This window comes from Petaurus breviceps, unplaced genomic scaffold (genome assembly GCF_028583685.1).
Source record: "Petaurus breviceps papuanus isolate PSGF00001 unplaced genomic scaffold, PetGlider_PUasm1.0 90466, whole genome shotgun sequence".
Classification (NCBI taxonomy): Eukaryota; Metazoa; Chordata; class Mammalia; order Diprotodontia; family Petauridae; genus Petaurus; species Petaurus breviceps.
The window spans coordinates 1,931,981-1,956,228 of NW_027187260.1; the positions used below are offsets into that span (position 1 = coordinate 1,931,981).

Below are 24,248 nucleotides of genomic sequence, written 5' to 3' on the forward strand. Positions count from 1 at the left end.
GCAGATTGGGAAGGGTTTTAAAAGCCAAATAGACATTTGCATTTTATCTTAATGGCAATAGGAAGTCATGGAAATTTCTTGGGCAGGAAAGTAATAAGGTTAGATCTGTGATTTAGAAATTTCACTCTGGTTATGCCAATCAAACTACCATCAAACTATACCATATACTTTGAACTAGGAAAATAATGAAATTCATTTGGAGAGGAAAAAAGGTAAAAAATCTCAAGAGAAACAGGGAAAAAATATTTCACTAGGGAAGACACTAGCACTAGATCACAAAATATAGTACAAAGCAGTAATCACTGAAGTGATTTAGTACTGGTTAAAAAAGAGGTCAATAAGTGGAACAGATTAGGAACATAAAATGTACTGAAGCAACAAATAGGGAGCATAAACCCAAAGACCCCAGTTACTGGGGGAAGGGCTCACTCTTTGACAAAAATTTCTGGGGAAATGGAAAAAACTAGATATAGATGAGCATTTCACACTGTAAAACAAGATAAATTACAAAAGGATACATGACTTAGACATAAAAAGTGATATCATAAATCAGAGAGGCAAGGAATAAACTATCTTTCAGACTTTTGGATAGGGGAAGAGTTTATGATTAAGCAAGCATTAGAGAAGATGAAATCAACAATTCTGGTTATATAAAAGTTAAAAGTTTTTGCACAAAAAACCTAATACAGTTAAAATTATATAGGAAACAGGTAAGAGGGGAAAAAATTTCTTTAGGATGTTTCTTTATAAAGGCCTCATATCCAAGATATATAAGGAACTAATTCAAATTTGTAAGACTAAAAGACATTTTTCAGTAAAGGATCAAAGGATATGAAGATGCAGTTTTCAAAATAAGAAAGCCAAGCTGTCAACCGCCATATAAAAATGCTACAAATCACTAATAATTAGAGAAACCTAAAGCAACTCTGAGGTTCTATCTAACCCACCAGATGGGCAAAACTAACAAAAGAAGAAACTGACAATTTTAGAGGGGCTACAGGAAAACAAGCACACTAGTACGTTGTTGGTGGACCTGTGAATTGCTCCAGATTCTAGAAAGCCATTTGGAACTATGCCCCCAAAGCTACTAAACTGTGCATACCCTTTGACCCAGCTATATCACTGCTAAGCCTATACCATAAAGAGATCAAATAAAGATGAAAAGGACCTATATGTACAAAAAATACTCATAGCAGATTTTTTCACAGAAGCCTCAAACTGGAAATTAGGGAATTCTACCATGGGGAATGGATAAACAAATTATGGCATATGAATATAACAGAATATTATTATAACATAAAAAAATGGCTAACTGGACAGTTTCAGAAGAAGGGAAGATACCCTATGAAATAAGACAAGAGTAAAGTGAACAGAACTAGAGTAATTTATATGAAAACAACCTTGAAAGACTTTAGAACTCTGATCGATGAAACACTGAGTCCAAAATTCTGAAGATAAAACATATCTTCTACTTCTTACCAAAGAGATGATTGACTTAAAATGCAGAGCAAGATATATTTTAGATATGGACAATGTAGATTTTTATTTTGTTGGACTATTAATATTTTTATGAGGGCTTCTTTTTAAAAAAAATTTCAATTGGGGGGAGTGGGAGAGAAAGATAATAAATGTTTAAAATAAGAAGAAAAGGAATTTTACTTTGACAGTTATGCAGAGGATAGACTAGAAAGGAATAGACTAAAGGCTAGGAGAACAATTAGGAGCCTACTGGACTCTTCCAGGTGAGAAGCAATGAGGGCTTTACCTGTGAACTGAAGGAAGGGGTGGATATCAGATATTAATGTGGAAGTAGAACTGACAAGACTTGACTACTGATTAGATGTAAAAGGCTGGGGATGGGGGAAGGAAAAGAGTTGAAGATGACCCCAAAACTGTGAAACTAGGTGACAAGAAGAATGGTGTTTATCTCCACCAAAATGGCAAAAACAGGAAGAGAGAGTTTAGGGAAAAGATGAGTTCTTTTTTGGAAATGTTAGTTTGAGATATTTATGGAACAATTCGGTTGTGGGAAAGTGATGTGGTAGTAGAGTTTAGGAGAGAAGTAAAAATTCTGTATGGAGATCTAGTAGTGATCTATAGCAACATAATAGCTGAACCCATGAGAAATCATCAAGAGAATGAAGTTGATTTGGTGTTCTTTTCTAGCCAGATGCTTGAGAATGAAACTATTTGTATGTTAATACAACGTACTAGCAAGAGCTATTATTATTATCTTGATTTTCCATATCAGAATTAGTCATTTGTGAGTTGTATTAAGGGCAATATTCTAGCACCAACTTTCTTTCTTTTCCCTTAATGGTATTTCTTTAAGACTTTTCTCTGAGTCTACTGGTCTACTTCTCTTCCCTTCCAAAAACTTCATCTTTAATAAATTTACAATAGCCCTGAAGTAAAAGTAGCAATCATAAACATTTTCTATGCTGTTAAAATTAGTCTAGCATACCTTTTGGACTTTAACCTGTTATATCAAATACTGACCAAAAATTAAAACCATGACAATTCTTCTTTAATCAGACAAATCATTACATATTTACTATATATCTCAAGCTTATATATCCTGAGCACTGTGTTAAGTACTGGGATACAAAGAAAGGCAAACATAGTCCATACTCTCAAGGAGCTCAAATTTTAATGGGGGAAGACAAAATGCAAACAATTATGTACGTATAAGATATATGCAGGGTAAATTAGATATAATCTCAGAAGGAAGGCACTAGCTTTAAGGGGGATCAGGAAAAGCTTCTTGAAGTAGGTGGAATTTTAGCTGGAACTTGAGGAAAGTCAAGGAAGCTAGGAGGCAGAGCAGAGATAAGAAGCAAGAGCATTCCAGACACGGGGTGCCACCCAGTGAAAAGGCAGAAGTGAAAAATGCAGTGTCTTGAACAAGGAACAAGTCACTGGATTGTAGACTATGTGAAGGAAAATAAAGTATAAGGAGACTGGAAAGGTAAGAAGGGGCCAGGCTATAAATATATGGCCAATGGTTACATTAAAATGCCATTTAGCTCTCTGTCCTGCCCCCCCCCCACCATAATTAAATTCTAAACTATTTAAAATAATTACCAACCTATATTTTATTATTGTTGATGCTTAATACAAAGGAAGTATGGCTTAATGGATTTAGAACTGACCTTGGAGTCTGGAAGACCTAGTTTAAATCCTGGTTATTATGTACTGGTGTGTGACTTTTAGCAAGTCACTTAACTTTTTAGTGGTCTAGGCAACTCCTCTACTGGTAGATGTAATTTTCTTTCCTGGGAGTTCCTTATACCAATGAAATAATAGGTCCAGTCCCTACTTAGTGTTTAGTCTAATATTAATAATTAATTAACGTCCAAAAGGTTCTAAGTTGATTTGCTTTAGAATGGAAGTGACCCATAGATTAGTCTCTAGGGAAAACTGAATTAATAAAATTTTTGTTGAAATATCTTATTTTTACATCAATCAATCAACAAGTATTTATTAAGTCCTTACTATGTGCCAGGCACTACTAGTAGATTCTGAGAATACAATAAATAATCCTAAATCTCAAGAATTTTATATTCTAATGGGAGAGAGAAGTTATATAGATAAGTATACATGGGATGAATGTAAAGAAGATAAATACAAATATATACAAGGTAATTAAACAGAAACATACAGTGAGGCTGGAAAGATAGAACAGGGCCAGATTAAAAAGGCTTTAAAAGATAAATAGAGGAACTGATATTTTATCCTCTAGGCAACAGGGAACCATTAAAATTGACTGAGTAGAAAGTGATATGGTCAGATCTGCCTGAAAATAAAATTACTGTGAAAGCTACATAGAGAATGAACTAAAATGGTGAGAAACCTTTGAGGCTGGAAGTCCAATTAGGAAACTATTACAATAGTCTAGAGAGGAGGTGATAAGAAACTGAACTAAAATGATGGCTGAGAAAGGATCTGAAGTAAGAGATGTTGTGGATGAAAAATGGCAAGAGTTAGCAAGAGAATTGAGAAATGGGGTAATGGAGGGTAAGGAGTTAAGGACACCATTAAAATTACAAATCTTGAAGAGAAAAACAGGGAAATTTGGAAGAAGGAGGAGTGTTACAGGAAAGATCATGAGTTCTGTTTTGGATACGTTGAGTTTCAGATGCTTATAGGACTATCCAATGTCCAGTAGGTGGTTAATGATGCCCAAGATTAAAGCTCAAGGGAAAAACTAGGGCTGCCTACATAAGCCTGAATTTTATCCTAAAGATGATAATTAAGCCCCATAGGAGCAAATTTGGTCACCAAGAGTGAGAATGTAATCAGAACAGACAAGAGAGCCCAGGTCCAAGCCTTGGGTGAAACCCACAGTTGACAGTAAGGACAGTAAGATAAAAAAAGATGAGAATTGGGGAAAAGACTGTCAAATCTGGCAATCAATGGTAATTTTGAAGACAGCAGTTTCAATTAGGTGATGAGCTTAGAAGCTAGATTGCAAAGGACTGAGAAGTAAGAGGAAAGAAAGTGTTAACAATGAGTGTAGACAAGATTTTCAAGGAGTTTGGGTGAGAATAGAGCAGAGATATAGGATGAGAGCATAAAAGGAATGGCAGGATATAGTAAAGGTTTTTTAAGGTGGGGAAGACTTGGGCATGTTTGATGGCCACATGGAAGGATCCAGTAGAAAGGGAGAGAAGTTAAAGATTAGAGAGACAAGGGAGATGTTTTTAGAAGGCAATCTGCTGGAAAAGACAGGAGGGAATGGGATAAAAGGTACATATTTTGAGGTTGGCCTTGGCAAAGTGAGAGGCTATCTCATTTTAAGAAACTAGTGGAAAGGAGAAAAGTAGAGGATGATGTCAAGTGGTTTTGAGATGAAGAGATGGGGAGAGGATCATAAACAGCACAGCACTTTTATTTTCAAGAATATCCCTTCCCACTCCCCTATGCAGAATTTTTAAAAAAAGATATAAAAAGGCAGTTCAGCAAAATTAACATATCAACCAAGTCTTATAGTATTTGTAGTGTTCCACAACTATAGCACCTTCCCCTCCATCCTCAAAGAAGGGAGAGAAGTTAATTTTCTCTTCTCTGGGGCCAAGCTTAGTCATTATAATTACATAGCATCTATTTTGGTTTGAAAAGGCTGCTTTTAAGTGAAATTTTACAGTTAAATATTACTGGAAAATTGGATACAATATAAATGGTATATACCTGGAGGAGAGCCTATGAGTCGCCCAGACACATCTGATCCTGGTAACTTCTTCTTTAGAATTGGGACAATCTTCTCATCAAAGTATTCCATTGCCATGGAGGAAATATCCCTTAACTCTTGGAGGACTTCATGAGCCCGTTGTGGGGCTCTGGTAGAATTTACATATCTCAGCACACGATAAATTTCATCAATTACCTAAAATAATGAATTTTCATTAGTTTTCTAAATTTTAAAAAAATAATTAAATTGAAAGAGAAATTTGCTCCAGAACTGCTATAATGTGATTAATGGATTGGCCATTTATCACACTGTCACCCGCTAGTTTCCTTCAGGTACAATGTCATAAGACTGTGATAAATTTATATTTTAAAATGAATTTGTGCTGACGGCATAAACCAGTTTTAAGTATCCAGAATTAGGAAGTATATATCAAAGAATCAGAGGATCATGGATTTAAAGTTGGAAGGAACCTCAGAGTTCATGTAATCTAGTTCCTTTATTTTACAGATGAAGAAACTACGGACCAGAGAGGTTAAGAGATAGCATGTCACAGAGCCAAGATTATTCTTTTATAGCAGGGATTCTGTGAAATGTTTTTTTAAAAAATTACTTGAGAATTTTGATATAATTGGTTTCTTTTGTAATCATATGTATTTTATGTTATGGATGTAGTATTTATTATTCTGAGAAGGGACACCAGGCTTCACTAGATTGCCACGAGGATCTGACACAAACAGTTAAGAATCTATTTTACAAAGGCATTTAAAATGAATATCAGAAAAACTGAATATGAACAAAAATTAATTTCAGATAAAGTTCTAAGAAACTTATCATATGTATATGCTATTTACCCTTCCCTAACTAACTCAGTACCCAAAGCAAATGTTATACAAACATTAAAAATGGGTATACTCCATGTATACATACAGTCAATTATTCAAGGATCATATGGGAAAACGTATCAGAGATCATTCAAATGTCCTTAACCTTACAATTGAATGATATTCCTACTTTTTGATTTTCAAAATGAACATTATGTATTTATATACACTATTCAAATTAGCAGAGTTTAGAAGAAACTAAGCCAGGTTTAGAAGTACCAGCCAATGGATGAGTATTAACAAAAATTAAATGTAGCCCACAAAGTCATTAGGCATGTAAAGCTTATTAATTTATTGGTCAGGTATTTATAGGTATTTCATGTTTCTGTCCTTCAGGAGAGCAGCAAATGCTAAGTTTTAATGTGGAGGGAAAGGAAAAGACTTAAAAGATTTAGAAGAACAGATACCCTTTTAGTAGACTCCCCACCTGAAACTGAATCCTGGACTGTAGGGAACACTGAATCTGACCCATTATGAAAGTCCTTATATTTTTATGTTCTTAACATTCAAGGCAGCATTGACTGTTCCAAAGTGGCAACTGAGAATAGATTTTGGAAGGAAGGTCTGACTGCTAGGAGGGGCATATGGTAAAGAATCAGGAAGCATAAATGTAGAATAAAGGAAAATAGATGACATCTGCTTTCTATTTTTACTTCAAATCTAAAGTATATTCAAAGGCTTTAAAATAGTATCACAAACTTACAAATAAGGTTAGGGAAATAGTTAGCCAGAGTACTTTACCTAAATATACTAAGATACTACATATATGACACCATAAAATACAAACTATACCACATATAATTTAATATTTCTTTCAAAAAGCATTTCAGGATCTTGTAATCTGTTCCTTAGACATTAAGTTAAGGATTTTTTTTTTAAAATAAGCTTCTAAGTCAGACTTTTCTTGGCATTGGTGGAGTGAGACTATGGTCATTTGCCTCTCATAAAAGTAGAGTATAGGGAGAAAAATCATTATTTGTGTTCACTGGCTAGATCCCAGACAACCTGAAATTTAATTTATTATACTGTTCTAGTTTGGTAGTTATCATTCCTTTACTTTAGCTTTCCTCCTGTTTACAGCTTCCGTCATTCTACTGGAGGATATTTTATTAAGTATTTTATAATTCAAAGTAAGATAGCAATATAGCTAATTTCATAGGTTAGAATTTAGCATGCAAAACAGGCAAAAACAATAAAATGAAAAATTCAGCTTTACCACTTTAATAAGATTACAGTCAAAACAATATCTGTTTACAGGGGAAGGGGAAAAAAATAAAAAATACTCCTTTCCCGCATAAGACTGCTAGTCTCAGGAAAAGGAGTCAGGGACTTGGGTGATCCTGTCCTTCACCTACAACTTCTGAGATTTCTTCCCCATTCATGTCTTTGGAATCTTCAAATAAGTGAGTAATCTAAAGGCAGAGAGCAAATAATGCTGGGCCAATATATTAAAAGCTTATATAGTTTATCTTTCTTTCGTGAATTCACTAAATCTACAAATCTTTTCCTTGCAGGTCATTCTTTGGAGTAGAGCCATCTGGTGGCCAGACAAGGTATAGACTGTCTTATGTTCCGTGTCTCCCTCATTCTCTTTTTTTTTCTTCCATTTAATGCTTATGACAGGGCAACAGAGGCACAAAAAGTTTATCATTACCTCATGTAGATTTATCTCTGTGTGAGCAGGGCCCTCACCCAGAACCCCACAATTCTGTACTGGACAGCCTAGAGAGCTAGTATCAGTTCTGTACTTTTTGTCAGTAGGACAAAAATTCATCTGATAGAATTATTATAACAAGGGGGCAGCTAGGTAGCAAAGTGGAGAGTGCAGGCCCTGGAGTCAGCAGGACCTGAGTTAAAAATCTTGTCTCAGACACTTATTAGCTTTGGGACCCTGGGCAAGTCACTTAACCCTGTCTACCTCAGTTTCCTCATCTGTAAAATGAACTGGAGAAAGGAATGGCAAACTGCTCCAGTATCTTTGTCAAGAAAATCCCAAATGGGGTCACAAGGAGTCAGACATGACGAGTCAATTTCACAAAAAAAATTAAACAATAAAAAAAGAAAGATGAGAATGGTAAATCCTCAGAAAGCTTACTATGACCCTAAAGTACAAGAGATTCCCATATATTCCTTTGGGAGCTGTGATTTCAAAATACTAGTTTTATCTGAAGACTTCAAAATAAAAGTTTTTTGGAGTGAGTTGGGTTTACAGTGAGCATTCCATGTGTTCCTCTTATGCCAGCCTAATCTCTGACTTGGGTACTCTCTCTTCAACACTTGCTACCTTTTCCCTGGCCACTGCTCTGGCCACTCTTGCTGCTGACCCATTTCATATCAAAAGTCTCTCTGCATCCCATTTGGCTATTCTTAGATGGTCTTGATTCAGGTCAGTCCCTTGTTTTTAGTTCATGTCTGATACTGGAACAAAATTCAACAGTCAACAAAAGTAGATTTACTTAGCCATAGCAGGAGAAGGATATTACACAAGACTATGCCTTGTGGACTCTGAGTTGAATCAGCTGAATGAAGCTCTCTTGCACAAGTTGCCTATCCTGGTCAGTTGGCCAACCATCAGAAAGTGCTAGGAAGTGATGTCAATAGCCTAAGCCTTTAGTCTCCTAAATCAATCAAATATTGATAGGATGGTTTCAGCATCTCTTAAGAGAAAAACTAACCCTGAGGGTGGGAGAGAAAGATTAGAGTATTGTTCCCCTGGTTGACACCTGGTTAAAGAAAGATTGACACTTCTAAACCAGTTAACACCTAGAGGACATTTTAAGAGCTGACTATTTAAATATTTTAAAATGTCACAGTATAATAACAAAACAAAAACTAATGCTCTTATAATTGTATAATCAGAATTATTTAATAATAAACTTATCTAGCACTTTGAAAACACCTTCATGTCCCCTTCTGATCTGTCCTTTTTTAACTGTATGCATATAAGATTTCTTCCCTTTAAATGGTTGTAGTCAAGAGTTCCAGTTCTGCTTTTTGTGCTTTTTCATTTCTTTATTGTTCAAATTCGACATTTTAAAATCGCTTAATAATTTTCCTTTACACTGATATATAACAATAAAATTGTCCCCTTCTCATTTGACATACTTATTGTTTTCTTTTTTTTCCTCTATTACAAATAAAGCAGTTATAACTATTTTGGAACAAGTAAGTCTTTTCTGATTTTTAATTATACCCTTAGGATCAATAGATATACAATTAATTTTGTAATCTTATTGATCTTGAAAAATATTAACTTATAGTCCTACCGAAGATGTAACTGAATACTAGTTTCACATAGCTTTGCCAACATAGTTTCATTACTTTAAATTATTTAAAATTAAATTTAATTTCTTCCCTCTTTGATATGTACAAAGTGGTATTTTAAAGCTGTTATAACATACATTTATATCATCATAAGAGAAGTTAACATAGTTAGGCTTTGGAGGTGGAGCCAAAATGGCAGAATAGCAGGAAGCAGTATAATGAGTTCCCCACACAAAACTCCTCCAAACACATCTAGAAAATGCACCAGACAGAATCCTGATGGGGAAATCTGAGAAAAAAAAATCACAGTGAGTCATCTTCACAGACCAGAGATCAAAGACAGAAGAAAAGGACCCATAGGTACAAAATATTTATAGCAGCTCTTCACAAAGAATTTGAAACAGCTGGGGAATGGCCGAACAAATTATAGTATAGAAAGGTGATAGGATAGTACTGTGCTGTAAGAAATGATAGAGTTCCAGTTTTGGAGTGCCTGGTACCATATATTAGGCATTTAATAAAAACAAAGTAAAAAGACTGAAAAAATAGAAGAAAATGTAAAGTGTCTCATAGCAAAAACAAATGACCTAGAAAACACATGAAGGAGAAAAAAATTGAATCAATGGACTACCTGAAACCACAACCAAAGAAGAACCTAGATATTGTCTTTCAAGAAATTTTAAAAGAAAACTGCCCAGATCTCTCAGAACCAGAGACTAAAGGGGAAATAGAAAGAATCTACCAATTACATTCCAAAAGAAATCCTCCCATGAAAACTCCCAGAAACATTGTAGCCAAAATCCTGATCTTCCAGGTTAAAAAAATATATACTCCAAGTACCCAAAAAGAAAGAATTTGTCTGATATATAGTCAGAATTATACACAGAGCCTGGAATGTGATATTCCAGAAGGCAAAGAATAGAGATTCTAGCCAAGGAGAAATTACCCAGCAAAACTGGGTATAATTCTATAGAGGAAAAAATGGACCTTTAACCAAAAGGAGACTTTTAAGCATTCATGATGCAGATACCAGAGCTGAATACAAACTTTGAAGTTCGAATGCAGAGAAACATAAAAGAGAAAGAGGAAATATTAAAAAGGTAAACAAGAATGAATAATGAGGATAAACTGCTGACATTCTAATGTGGGGAGATGAAATAAGGGTCTCCTTTGAAACCTATAATCAGCAGAGGTCACAGAGAGATTCTAATTAGACAAAACCTGGGAGTATCTGTTATGTCTTGATTATCATAAGATTGGAAAGAGAAGGGAAGAGGAATACACTAGAGGAAGGGAAGGAATATTATCTCATAATTATCTCCTAATATTACATAGTAAGAGTGCACAGGTAGACATCTATATAAACCATAAGAAGGGGGTAGGGAGGAGTGGCTAACACCTGAATGAACCTCACTCTCATCTGAACTTCCACAAAGAAACAGATACAGTCATAGACAGACAGACACACACACACACAATTAGTTACAGAAATACACTTACTTATTATCCAGTTCTGGGTCACAGATTCCAGTGGAGAGGTGTGGGAATAACTGAGCATGGAATCCTAGTTGAGTATTGAACATAAATTCCAAAAACTTAGCTCTGTGGTTCTGAGTGCAAGTGAAGTAGTAACTTAGTTCTAACCATTAGCCTAATACATAAATAAGCCAATAGTAGAAAAACCAGGGCAGGAGACCTTCCAAACGGCAGCCAGCAGTTTGTGTGCTCTGAACCTACAGAACCTCCCAGCACCCTAACAGTGACTGAGTCTAGCAACAGTTTGCTCAAACACAGCCACACACAAATCTGGGTCAGACACTTTTAAAGAGAGTTCAGACCAGGGGAGCTATGAAAAGACCTTTCCCTAGATTACACTACTTTGGAAGCATTGAAAATTTGAAGGTTTAGGGGTGGCTAGGCTCAGTGGATAGAGCACTGATCCTGAAGTCAGGAGGACCTGAGTTCAAATCTGGCCTCAGGCACTTAACAAAAAAAAACTAGCCGTGTGACCACAGGCAAGTCAGTTAACCCCAATTGCCCTACTTTCCCCCCTCCAAAAAGAAAAAAAAAGAAAAGAAAATTTGAAGGTTCTCAGAGTGAGCTGTAAAAGCAGCAGAAACTTAAGGTGGCTAGGTGGAGCAGTGAATAGAGCACCAGCCCTGGAGCCAGGAGGACCTGAATTCAAATTCAGCCTCAGACACTTAACACAAAAACTAGCCATGTGACCTTGGGCAAGTCACTTAACCCCAACTGCCCCTACCAAAAAAAAAAAGAAAGCAGAAGAAACTCTGTCCAGATATCCCCCCAGAAATGAGCAGAATCCAATAATAACATAAAGTCCAAATTCAAGAAGGAGGCTAGAAGAATGTCAAACAAAAAAAGAAGCCAAAAATAAAGAGGTACTATGGTGACAGGGGAGCTCAAAATTCAAACTGAAGGCTTGAAAATACCTACAAACAAAGCATTGAAGAAAAATCCAGATTGGACACAAGCCCCTCAAAAATCCCTAGAAGAGTTAAAGTGTTAAAATAAAAAAGGGTAAAAAAATTTTGATTTAAATCATACAAAAGTGATAGAGGAAAAATGGGAAAAGTAATGAGAATTATCCAACAAAGTTATGTAAAGAGAATGAACAGTTCAGTGAGGTTTTGTATATATATTTTTAAAGAAAGTTATGCCTTAAAAATTAGAATTGGTCACAAGAAGTTAAGGAATTCATGAGGCCTCAGAAAATAATAAAACAGTCAAAAGACTGAAAAAAATACAAGAAAATATGAAATATCTGATAGGAAAAACAACTGACTTGGAAAATAGGCTGAGGAGAGAAAATTTAAGAATCATTGGTCTACCTGAAAGCCATGGGGAAAAAAGAGTCCAGATATCACATTTCATGGAATTTCAAAGGAAAGCTGCCTAGATATCTTAGATCCAACCAGAGGGCAATAGAGAAAAGCAAGAGAATTCACTGGTCACCACTTAAAAGAAATCCCAAAATGAAAACTCCCAGGAGTATTTTAGCCAAAATCCAAACCTACCAAGTCAAGGAGAAATATTACAAAAAGCCAGAAAGAAAGAATTCAATAATCATAGATCACACAGTCAGGATCACACAATATTTAGCAGCCATCACTATAAAGGATATGATATTCAAGAAGGCAACAGATCTAGGATTACAACCAAGAATACACTACCCAGAAAAACTGAGTATAAGTAAAAATGGACATTTAATGAAATAGAGGACTTCCAAGCATTCCTGATAAAAAGACCAGAGCCAAACAGAAAATCTGACATTCAAAGAGAGCACTCAAGAGAAGCATAAAAAGGTAAATATGAGTGAGAAATCATATGGAACAAAAAAAGGTTAAATTGTTTTCATTATTATATGGGGAGATGATACATGTATTCCCTGAGAACTTTATCACCACCAGGGGGCATAGAGGGACCCCCTAACTAAACAAAGAGCCCGGGTATGATTCTGTTTGGATGATCTCAAAAGAACAGAAAGGTGAGAAAGAGAGATGTACTGGAAAAGGAGAGAAAGGAGAGGAAAAATGGAGAAAATTATCTCATATAATTGGGATATGCAAGGAAGAGGTTATGTAATAGGGAGGTTATGGTGGGAGGTATGGACAACACTTGAAGCTCATTCTCATCTGAACTGGTTTAAGGAGTGGAGAATATACATATACATACAGTTGGGTACAGAAATTCATTTTACCCAGCAGGGAAGTAGGAGGGAATGGGGTTTAGAGAAAGGTGGGGTGAAGCTAAGAAGGTAGGTAAATTAAGGGAGACAGTGGTTAGAATAAAACAGATTCTTAAAGGGGCACAGGGTTAAAAAGAAAAGGATTTGTATAATAGAATAGGAAGTAGGGAAATATACATTAGCAAACCATAACTGTGAGCATGAATGGATAAACTCACCCATAAAATGGAAGAGGATATCAGAAGGGATTAAAACCAGAATCCAGCAATATACTGTTTACAAGAAATACACTTGAAAGAAAAAGATACAGAATTAAAATAAGGGGCTGAAGCAGAATCTATTATGATTCTGCTGAAGTAAAAAAGGCAGGCATGATCTGAAGCAAAAGCAAATCTAATTAAAAGTGATAAATAGGAAAATTACATTTACTAAAAGGTAACCGTAGGTAATGAATTAATATCAATACTGAACACATACACACCAAATTCCATAGCATCTAAATTCTTAAAGGAAAGTAAAAACATAACCAGGGAGCCCTCACTTTTCTCTTCTTAAACACAGATAAATCTAACAATAAATTAAACAATAAGTTAAGTAGGATAAATAGAATTTTAATAAAGTTAGATATGATAGACCTCTGGAGATTACTGAATGGGAACAACAGAAAGGAGTTTGCCTCAACTATGCATGGTACATTCACAAAAACTGACTATGTATTAAGGCATAAAAATCTCACAAGCAAATTTAGAAAAGCAGAAGATTAAAAGCATCTTTTTTTTCCTGACCATAATGCAATAAAAATTATTCAATAAAGAAAGCGCCTTTGAGGGGTGGCCAGATGGCACAGTGAGTAAGAGTGCTGGCCCTGGCGTCGGGAGATCCAGGATCAGTTCTGGCCTCAGATACTTGGCACCCACACACACACACACAAAAACAACTGGCTGTGTAACCTTGAGCAAGTTACTTAACCCCAATTGCTTAAAAAAAAAAAAGAGCCTTTGAAGCAAAGACTAAGGATTAATTGGAAATTAAATAATCTCATTCTAAAGAATTAGTGAGTCAAAGACCAATCATAGAAATAATCAGTAATTTCATTAAAAATAATGACGACAATGAGATGTGTCAAATTTTGTGGGATAAAGTGAAAGCAGAACTTAGGGGAAAAGCTGTATATCTAAACACTTAAATTAATGAAAGAGAGAAAGAGCAGATCAACAAATCAGGCATGCAACTAAAGAAAATCAGGAGGTGGCTAAGTGGCGTAGTGAAGTTACGAGGACCTGAGTTCAAATCTGGCCTCAGACACTTAACACTTACTAGCCATGTTACCTTGGGCAAGTTACTTAACCCCAATTGCCCTGCATTCCCTCCTCCAAAAAAGCAAAAAAAAAAAATAGAATACCAACTAAATAAAAACTCCCAATTAAACACTAAAATAGGAATCATGAAAAATCAAAGAAGAGATTAACAAAATTGAAAGTAAAAACAAAAATTAAATAAAACTAGGAGCTAGTTTTCTGGGGGAAAAAATAACCCTAATAAAATAGATAGACCATTACCTAATTTTATTTTTTAAGAAAGGAAAAACAAATTATCAGTATCAAAAAAGAAAAAAGAATTCACAACCAATGAAGAGGAAATAAAAGCAATTATTAGGAGTTATTTTGCCCAACTATATGCCAATAAAACTGATAATCTTAATGAAATACATGAATACTTACAAAAATATAAACTATCCATAGACTAACAGAAAAGGAAACAGAATACTCCAATAACCCTATCTTAGAAAAAGAAATTGTATAAGCCATAAATAAACTCCATAAGAAAGGACCCCAGCACCAGATGGATTTACAAGCAAATCCTACCAAACATTTAAAGAACAATTAATTCCAATATATATAAACTGGTTGAAGAAATAGGTAAAAAAGGAATCCTACCAAATTCCTTTGTCACAGATATGGTCTTGACACCTAAACCAGGGAGAGTCAAAACAAAAAAAAAACAACACAGACCAATTTTCCTAATGAATACTGATGCAAAAATTTTCAATAAAATACTAGTAAGAAGATTACAGCAATAGATGACAAAAATCATATACTATAACCAGGCTGAATTTATGCAAAGAATGCAGGGCTGGTTTAATATTAGTTAACCTATAAGCACAACTGACCAAATTAACAACAAAAATCATATTATTTCTAGAGATACAGAAAACTTTTGACAAAATACAACACCCATTTCTATTAACACTAGAAAACAGAGGAATAAATGGAGCTTTCCTTAAAATAATAAGTAGTCATAGGATAGTCTAGAATCTTTTCCAATAAGATTGGGGGTGAAGCAAGGATGTCCATTATCACCATTATTATTCAATATAATACAAGAAATGGTAGCAATTGCAATAGAATAAGATAAAGATATTGAAGGAAGGGGCGGCTAGGTGGTGCAATGAATAAAGCATTGGCCCCGGAGTCAGGAGGACCTGAGTTCAAATCCGGCCTCAGACACTTAACACAAAACTAGCCATGTGACCTTGGGCAAGTCACTTAACTCCAACTACCCTCCAAAAAGCAAAAAAAAAAAAAAAAAGATATTGAAGGAATAAGCATAGACAATGAAGAAATAAAACTATCACTCTTTGCAGATGATCTGACAGTTTATTCTGAGAGTCCTCGAAAGTGAACTTCAATAAAGTTACAGGATATAAAATAAACTCACAGAAATCATCAGTATTTCTGTATATTACCAACAAAAGCCAGCAGTGGGAGAGAAAATCCATTTAAAATAACTATAAACAGTATAAAACACTTTGGAGTCTTTCTGCAAGACACACAGAGGAACTATGTATAAACAGAATTACAAAATATTGTTCATGTAAATAAAAGACATCGAAGTAATTGGGAAAATATTAATTATTCATGAGTTGGCTGCATCAATATAATAAAAACTACAATGCTACCTAAATTAATTTACTTATTCAGTACCATACTAATCAAATAACAAAAAAAGATTATAGAGTTAGAAAAAAATCATAAAATTCATCTGGAGGAACAAAATTCATTTGGAGGAGTAATACCAAGAGAATCAATGAAAAAAGGAAGGAAGAATAGAAGTACCAGGGCTCAAACTACACTATAAATCTATAATCATCAAAACAGTTTGGTATTGGGTAAGAAATAGAGTTTGATCAGTAGAACAGATTAGGTACACATTATACAGAAGCAGATGAACACAGTAAACTAATGTCTGATAAATCCAAAGATCCCAGCAATTGGGGCAAGAACTCACTAATTGACAAAAACTGCTAGGAAAACTGGAAAGCAGTCTGGCAAAAAGTAAGCATAGACCAATATCTTATAACACATATCAAGATAAGCTCAAAATGGGTGTATGATTTAGACATAAAGGATGATATGTATGTATGTGTTTGTATACATATATATGTAATTTAATACAGCATGGAAGACATTATCTGTCAGATCTACGGACAGAGGGAAGAGTTGACCAAAAAAAAAAAAAGAGACAGAGAGGTTCACAAGAAATGAAATGGATAAGTTTGATTACATAAAATTAAAAAGTGTTTTCATAAGCAAAATCAATGTAGCTAAAATGAAAAGAAAAGCAGGAAACTGGGGGGAAAATCCTTGCGGTGTTTCTCTGATAAAGGTCTCATTTCTAAAATATATAGAAAATTGCATCTAATTTACAGTAAGAGCCATTTCCCAACTGATAAGCTGTCAAAGGATATGAATGAACAATTTGCAAAGGAAGAAATCCAAGCTATTAATAACCATATGAAAAAATACTCTCAGCCATTAAAAATAAGGGAAATGCAAATTAAACCAACTCTGAGATACGACTTCATGCCCACCAGACTGGCTAATATGACAAAAAAGGAAAAGGACAAATGCCATAGGGGATATAGGAAGATAAGTGCACTAATGCACTATTAGTTTAATTGTGAACTAGTCTAACATTGTGGAAAGCAATTTGGAACTGTTCCCTAAAAGATATTAGTTGTACTTACCCTGTGACCCAGTGATACCGCTACGAGGTTTTTATCTCAAATAGATCAAAGAAAGAGGAAAAGGACTCATATGTACAAAAATATTTATAGCAACTCTTCACAAATAACTGGAAACTGAGGGGATAACTATCAATTGAGGAAGTGCTGAACAAGTTATAGTATATGAGGATGACAGACTAGTGCTATGCTATAAGAAATGATAAAAAAGACAGTTTCAGAAAAACCTGGGAAGACCTGTATGAACTAATTTGCAGTGAAGTGAGCAGAACCAGGAGAACAATTTATATTTTTACAGCAGTATTACAAAAATAATCAATTTTGAAAGACTTAGCAACTGATCACCACAATGACCTATCACAATTCCAAAGAACTCATAAAGAAACATGTCATCCACCAGTTAGAGAACTAATGGATTCAGAGTAGAGACTGAAGCATATTTTTTTCCTGCCTTCTTTTAAAAAATCGGGGAGTGGGGGGAGCATTTCTAACCTGGAAACGTTTTACATACATATACATATCTGTAATAGGTTTTGAGTTTTTCTGCCTTTTCATTGGATAAGGGAAGAGGTAAGAGGAGAGAATTTGGAACTGAAAAAGAAAAGTCTATATTAAAAAAATTTTTTAAATGATAATCAACTCTGAAAGACTTAGTAACTCTGATCGACATAATGATCAACCACAATTCTAAAAGGCTAATGATGAAATATGCTATCCATCTCCAGAAAGAAAAAGAAAATTGATGCACATTTTCTTCTTTTTCTTGATTTTGTCTTATTGAGTCAATGTTTTCTGTCGGCTCATTCTACTTTTCAGGGCATTCATTTCTTTAGTGAGGCTTTCCATCATCTGTTCTAAGAAGTCAATTTTCCTTGCCATCCTTTACTCCCTAGTTTTCCCATCCTGTCTCTCTTTGTTTAATTTCCTCCAGGTACTCCAACAGTCCCAGTGGCCATAATGCCTATGTTGGGTCAAGCTCTGAAACTGAATGGGGTTGGCAGGGTCTGCCTCCTGCTAATTATAGTGGGCTAGATTAGACCCTCCCCTTCAAGGGGATTAGCCCGGGAGGGCTACTCTGGTGGTAAGCTCTGCCTGGGGACTCTCTCTTATGATAAGGGCTCTGGGACTCTCCCTGGGGGCATCATATTACATATTATATACAATACAGGAAGTCAGTTCTTCCCCCAAGATGATAAGGGGTCAAAGGCTACTATTATATTAGGTCCCAGTCATGGACTTTACAGGGACTGTATTTTGTCTATGTTCTTTTTCTTTTTTTTTTTAAGCAATCGGGGTTAAGTAATTTGCTCAAGGTTACACAGCCAGTTAATTTCTGGGTGTGGTGCTGAGTGTCTGAGCCTGGGATTCGATCTCCAGGTCATCCCAACACTGGAGCCGGTGCTCTTACTAGCTGTGCTACCTGGCCGCCCCTGTTATTTCTTTTTCAGCTAGGTTTGGGTCACTGGTGCCACCTTACTGGAATGATCAAGACTGTTCTCTTTGTTAGGCTAGGACTGAGTTTAGGTGCTACTTACTGTGACTGGGCTAGCCTCAAGATCTGTTTGGCTCAGTCCAGAAGTGCTAAGTTGGACCTCTCTAGAATGCCCAGAGGCTGCTCTCTCCAAAGGTGGGCTCAGATAGCCAGCCACTGACTTGGGGAATGTTGGGCTCTGATGCTGTTTGCGTTAGGCAGGGAGTGATGTGCTGGACCCACATAGAATGCTTCAAAGTTGCCCTCCAGCAGCCATAGGGCATGGCTTAGACTGAGCTTTGGTGCTGCAGAATGTGAGCAAAGAATGATGGAACTTCCCTAGAAGGCTCCAGAAGTTGCTTATGTTTCCCTCTTTGTGATATGTCCTCAATCTGCCCAGATTTGTCTATGTCAGGATCTCTCTGTAGGACTCTGTAGTCTTCTCCATTTCCCAGATTAGGGTTAGAAAAGGAAGTCTATAGGTGATTCTTTCTATCCCTTAGATTAGCATATCTTTAAGCCTTGGAGTGTTTTCAGGGGATAAGGGTATCTCTGAATTCTGTCACACTGCCCCACACTTCCCATAATCTCCCCACTCATGTTTATTTGAGAAAAAGGTATTTTCTTCTGATTTTTCCATTACATCTCCACTATATTTTTATGGTATAATTTATCAATCTGTTTAAATCTGTAACCTGTGTTTATCCTTTTGATTGTTATAGTTTGATAATGGTCAGTGAGAAAAAAAACATTTACTTTTTAAATTACATTTTTTTTGATAAATAAAAATCTATGTCCTCCCCTTCTCCTTCCAATGAAAAAAAGAAAAATAAAACTCTTGTTACAAATAGGCATAGGCAGTAGAGCAAAACAAATTTCATCATTCAATAAGAATTTTTATTAAGCACGTACAATTTTCTAAGCACTATGCTAAACCATGGGGCTCTACAGAAAGGTAAAAACACAACCCCTGCCCTCAAAGAGATAACATTCTCATAGAAGGCAACATGCAAACAATTATGTTCATATAAGGTATATGTAAATGGGAGGTAATCTCAGAGATAAGGCACTAGCAGAAAGTGTGTGTGTATGTAGAATCAATTAGGTGTTGAAATTAATAATAATGATTAATTTTTTATTCTTGTGTCTTGTAAAAGTGTAAATATTTTATGAATTTGACTTTGTATATATAACTTTAAAATAGAAAAATATCTATAATTGTTCCTTTTTAGGATATTAAATTCTATTTTTCAGTGTGGTTTGGTTTGAATCCAACTTTACTGAATATAATCACTATTACAGTAATTTTTTAGCTATTACATGACTAGAATTTCAAATGAAATAATCTTTTTTTCATTAACAGTGAAACTTAGTTTATATTTAATGTTACAAATATTAGATTTCACTTATTTTCAATTTTTTGCTATATTTAGCAGAAAGTAACATAACTATTTCACAACTGTATCTGTAACCAATTTTTTTTTTATTAAATTATGTCATATTTCAATTTCTCTAGCTTTTTTTGTTTTTGAAAGAGTGGACAGATCTGGTGATAGTGAATGATACTAGATGGTATATAATTAATTTGACTCTTGTTCCTAGTAGCTCTAAGGACTTTTTATTTGTTCAAGTCAATAAATATTTATTAAGTGCTTACTCTGTCTTATGTCCCGTGTTCAATCCTGGGAATACAAAAAAATTTTTTTTTAAATTTCTCCTCTCATAGAGTTCATATTCTAATGGGGAGAAAACATACAAAGAACTATGTACATACAAGATATACACAGGGTATTAGAGGTAATCTCAAAGGAAAGGCATTAGCATTAGAGGGACAAGGAAAGGCCTGTTGTAGTAAGTTCGATTTTAGTAGAGATTGCAGAAACCCTGGAAAGTCAGGAGGTAAAGATGAGGAGGGAGACATTCTAGGCATGGAGAACAGCCTGTGAAAATGCACAGAGTTGTGAGATAGGGAAGGATGTCTTATGGAAGGAACAGCAAGTAGGCCCATATCACTGGATTGTAAAGTGCATAGTGGGAAATAGTATAAGAATACTGGAAGGATAGGAAGGGGCAAGCTTATGAGGACTTTGAGAACTAGAGGCAGTGATACATACAAAAGAGGTTTTGAAAGTAGAATGAATGTGACTTGGCAACAGTGTGGATATGAGGGCTGAGAGAGACTAAGGAGCAGAGGATGACACTTCAATTGTAAGCCTGGTTCATTGGAGAATGGTGGTGGTGCCCTAGACACTAATAGGGAAGTCAGGGTATGGGGAGAGGGTGAGGGAAGATTAGTTCAGTTTGGAGCATGCTGAATTAACAATATCTATGCGACACTTGGCAATGATATGTCTGGGTGAGTTCAGTTTTAAATTTCTCCCTGGAGGACTTCTGTGAATCATTTCTTTTTGGAGTATTATATGTTCTTGATAGTTCTGGAAGGTTTTTAAAAAATAATTCCTCAAAATATATTTATTTAAGGAATAAATGTATTGCTTGAAATAGATATTACTTCAAAATTTCTTGAAATAACAATGGCCAGGTTTATTTTCTTTTTTTGCTGTGTTAAGGATATCCTAATAATTTTGACATTTGATTTATATAGATCTGTGATGTTACACACATATTTTGTCTAAATATATTTTGTACTACGGTGGAATGAGCTCATTCTTCCAACATATTTGCATTATCTTCTGGGTTTTTTTTTTTTTTTTTTACAATATTCTCCTCTTTGCTGCTTTCCCTAAAGTTTCAATGTCTTTTAGGCTATTTTCCATTTTTATGCATTTTCTTCAATGCTGCCTCAAAAATGAATCCGATTCTTTAATTTTTCAGACAGTGGATGTCTATTATCCAGTTTAGCTTATCTTTTGGATTTTCTTGCATTGATTTGGTGGCTGTTTCAATTATACATTTTTCCTAGTGTTTTTTTCTCCTTTCTCCGTTAATGCTCACCAAAATGCACGTCACCATGCTTGTCCTCACTTCCACCCCAATCCAGGTTTTCTTATTTAAATATATATATATATTTTTTTTACTATACAATGCTTTTTGGTCCCTCCCATCCATTCCATTTTATCTATTCCATTTCTTTTGAATAAGATATAGTCTGCTCAAGCTATATTACAGTCTTCATCCCACCCATCATCCAAGCCCATCCCACCAATTTTAATGGATATGCATAAGGTCAAATTTACCTCAGTTAATATAGTGAACTTTGTTACGTATACTTTGTGCATTTGTATATAAGCACCTGACGCCACAGGTTTTACTGATGAACATCATAATAACATAGCATGAACGTTGGATTTGAAATCAAAGGTTCTGGTTCAAATAGCTGCCTTGCTACTTATCATCTGTGTAACTTTGGGCAAGTCACACAGGGTCACACAGAAATTAAATGTCTGAGTGGAATGTGACAAGCTGTATTGTCACTTATCTAGAGACAATTCACATTTATATAATCCCTAAACCTCATCAATTACTAGTTTCAACTTTTTCCTTATCAAAGCTTTTTACAAAAATTACAATAAGTGGCAAAATGAACTCCAACTTCACATCCTCTCCTTTTTTGCTAAAGTCTACCTGACGTTAGATCATGTGGACTTGGAAATCACAAGGTAATAATGATAATAATAATAACAGCAACTAACATTTATATACTCCTACTATGTGCCAGGCACTATGCTAAGTGCTTTACAAATATTATCTTATTTGATGTACATGAGACAACTGAGGCATACGTAAGGTACTTTGACTCCTGGGGCATTTTAAAAATATATTAATGAAAGGGACATGGTATGCCTACTTCTACATTAAATATAAGCTGGACTTAGTTTTTTTTCTTAATTTTTTTTATTTTTTGCTTTTTGGAGGGGGAAGGGTAGGGCAATTGGGGTTAAGTGACTTGCCCAAGGTCACATGGCTAGTTTTCTGTGTTTTTTTTTGTGTGTGTGTGTGTCAAGTGTCTGAGGCTGGATCTGAACTCAGGTCCTCCTGACTCCAGGGCCGGTGTTCTACTCACTGCGCGACCTAGGCACCCCTGGACTTAGTTTTGAATGTGTCTCAATAAAGCATTTTCCCCCACAACTTCAGGTTTGGAACTATAGTGTGTCTTTCTGAAACATTTTTCCTTCTACTACAATATGAAAAACATAACACAAATTTTATTGAAAGGAAGGTTGATAAACTTAGGGACATCATTAAGCCTTTGGTTAGTTGAAGGATTATATACTTAGTGACTCAAATGTGTGTGTGTGTGTGTGCATGTGTGTGTGTGTACACACAAACCAATTAACAGAAACTTGTTGAATGATAGAGGAAATTTCTGATGGAAATGGTAAAATCCTGCATTTTGTCAAAACAGTTTTACAAAAACAGGATCCACCATTTGGTAGTACTTAAGTCTCCCAGTTCTAGGGTAAGCCATTATTTTACCTTTCCTGGAATGAAGCAACAGAGATTGGAATCCACATACTTCATGAAAGTCATATTCAACAGTGAGAGCCTTGTTTCTACAGCAGCAAGGATGTCCGCATGACGAGCTAATGAATGATTTCTCCTCTCTGACTCTCTCCTATAATAGAAAAGGCAACCATCAATAGCACTATAGACTAAAATTTCAAGCAGCCTAAGTGCCTTAATGAAACAATCTTACTATTACATGCCATATTATTTAAAGAATAATGGTTTAAATTATGATTAGGTCATGGTTAATGTGTTACCGTAAACAAATGGTTAATGTGGAGAGGCAGAATGGCGTAACAGTTAGAGAGATGGCCTCAGAGTCAGAAGACCTAAATTCAAGTCCTGACTGATGTAAATGGGCTGTGTGCCACTGGATAAACTACCATGTGTATCATTGGCCCAAGCATTTCTAAGATTGTAAGATACAGAATAACTGCTGATCTGCTTTAGTAGAAGGAGCTTCCTCATCAGAGAGCCTACACTTATCAAATCACAGGTCCTCACTAAAAATAGTTTCCCTACATGCATATATCCTAATATGTGGTAGCATTCACTGCTAAATGGTTACACTGATATCATCCTTGATTCTTCACTCTCATATACTCAGCTGCCAAATCTTGTTTCTATCCCTTGCATCTGTTCCCTTCCTTGCACTCAAATAGCTACCATCTCAGTTTAGGACCCTGTACCTTTTGCCTGGACTCTTGCAATAGCTTCCTAACTGGTCTCTCTGGGTCAAATTTCTCCTCTCCCCAACCTATTCTTTCCACAGCTGCCAAACTGATTTTCCTAAAATCTGATCCTCTTACTCTCTTACTTAATATAGTTCAGTGACACCTTATTACCTTCAGATCAAAATATAAACTATTTGTTATTTAAATCTCTTCACTACATGTGCCCAACCTACCTTCCAATCTTATTGTATACTGTTCCTCTGTACATACACTGTGGTCTAGGCAAACTAGTCTATCACAATTACAGATCTTTGAAAAGGCTATTCCCCTTACCCACCTCATACCCATCTCTCAAAATCCCTGGTTTCCCTCAAGGCTCAGTTTAAGCACTATGTTTCCTTGATCCCAAAACAGCTAATGTCTCCCTACAACACTCTCTCTCTCTGCATGCATACATACATACATACACACACACACACACACACATTTTTCCTGGCTAGATTGTAAAATTCCTTGAAGGAATTATTTTCACTTTTGTCTTTGTATTCTCAACATCTTAGAAGACTGGCA

General features: G+C 35.4%; 1 protein-coding gene across 2 annotated transcripts in view; it reads right to left on the reverse strand.

The window, feature by feature from the left end:
- FBXO28 (F-box protein 28) overlaps positions 1–24,248 on the reverse strand; it is a 67,585-nt gene that overhangs the window by 7,099 nt on the left and 36,238 nt on the right. The window contains exons 3-4 of one of the 2 annotated variants that reach the window (XM_069062600.1): positions 22,975–23,113; positions 5,191–5,386 (exon numbers count right to left, since the gene is read on the reverse strand). In XM_069062600.1, coding sequence (XP_068918701.1) covers positions 5,191–5,386; positions 22,975–23,113 — 335 coding nt within the window. The remainder of the gene's footprint in view (positions 1–5,190; positions 5,387–22,974; positions 23,114–24,248) is intronic. The other variant, XM_069062601.1, reaches the window with a different exon arrangement.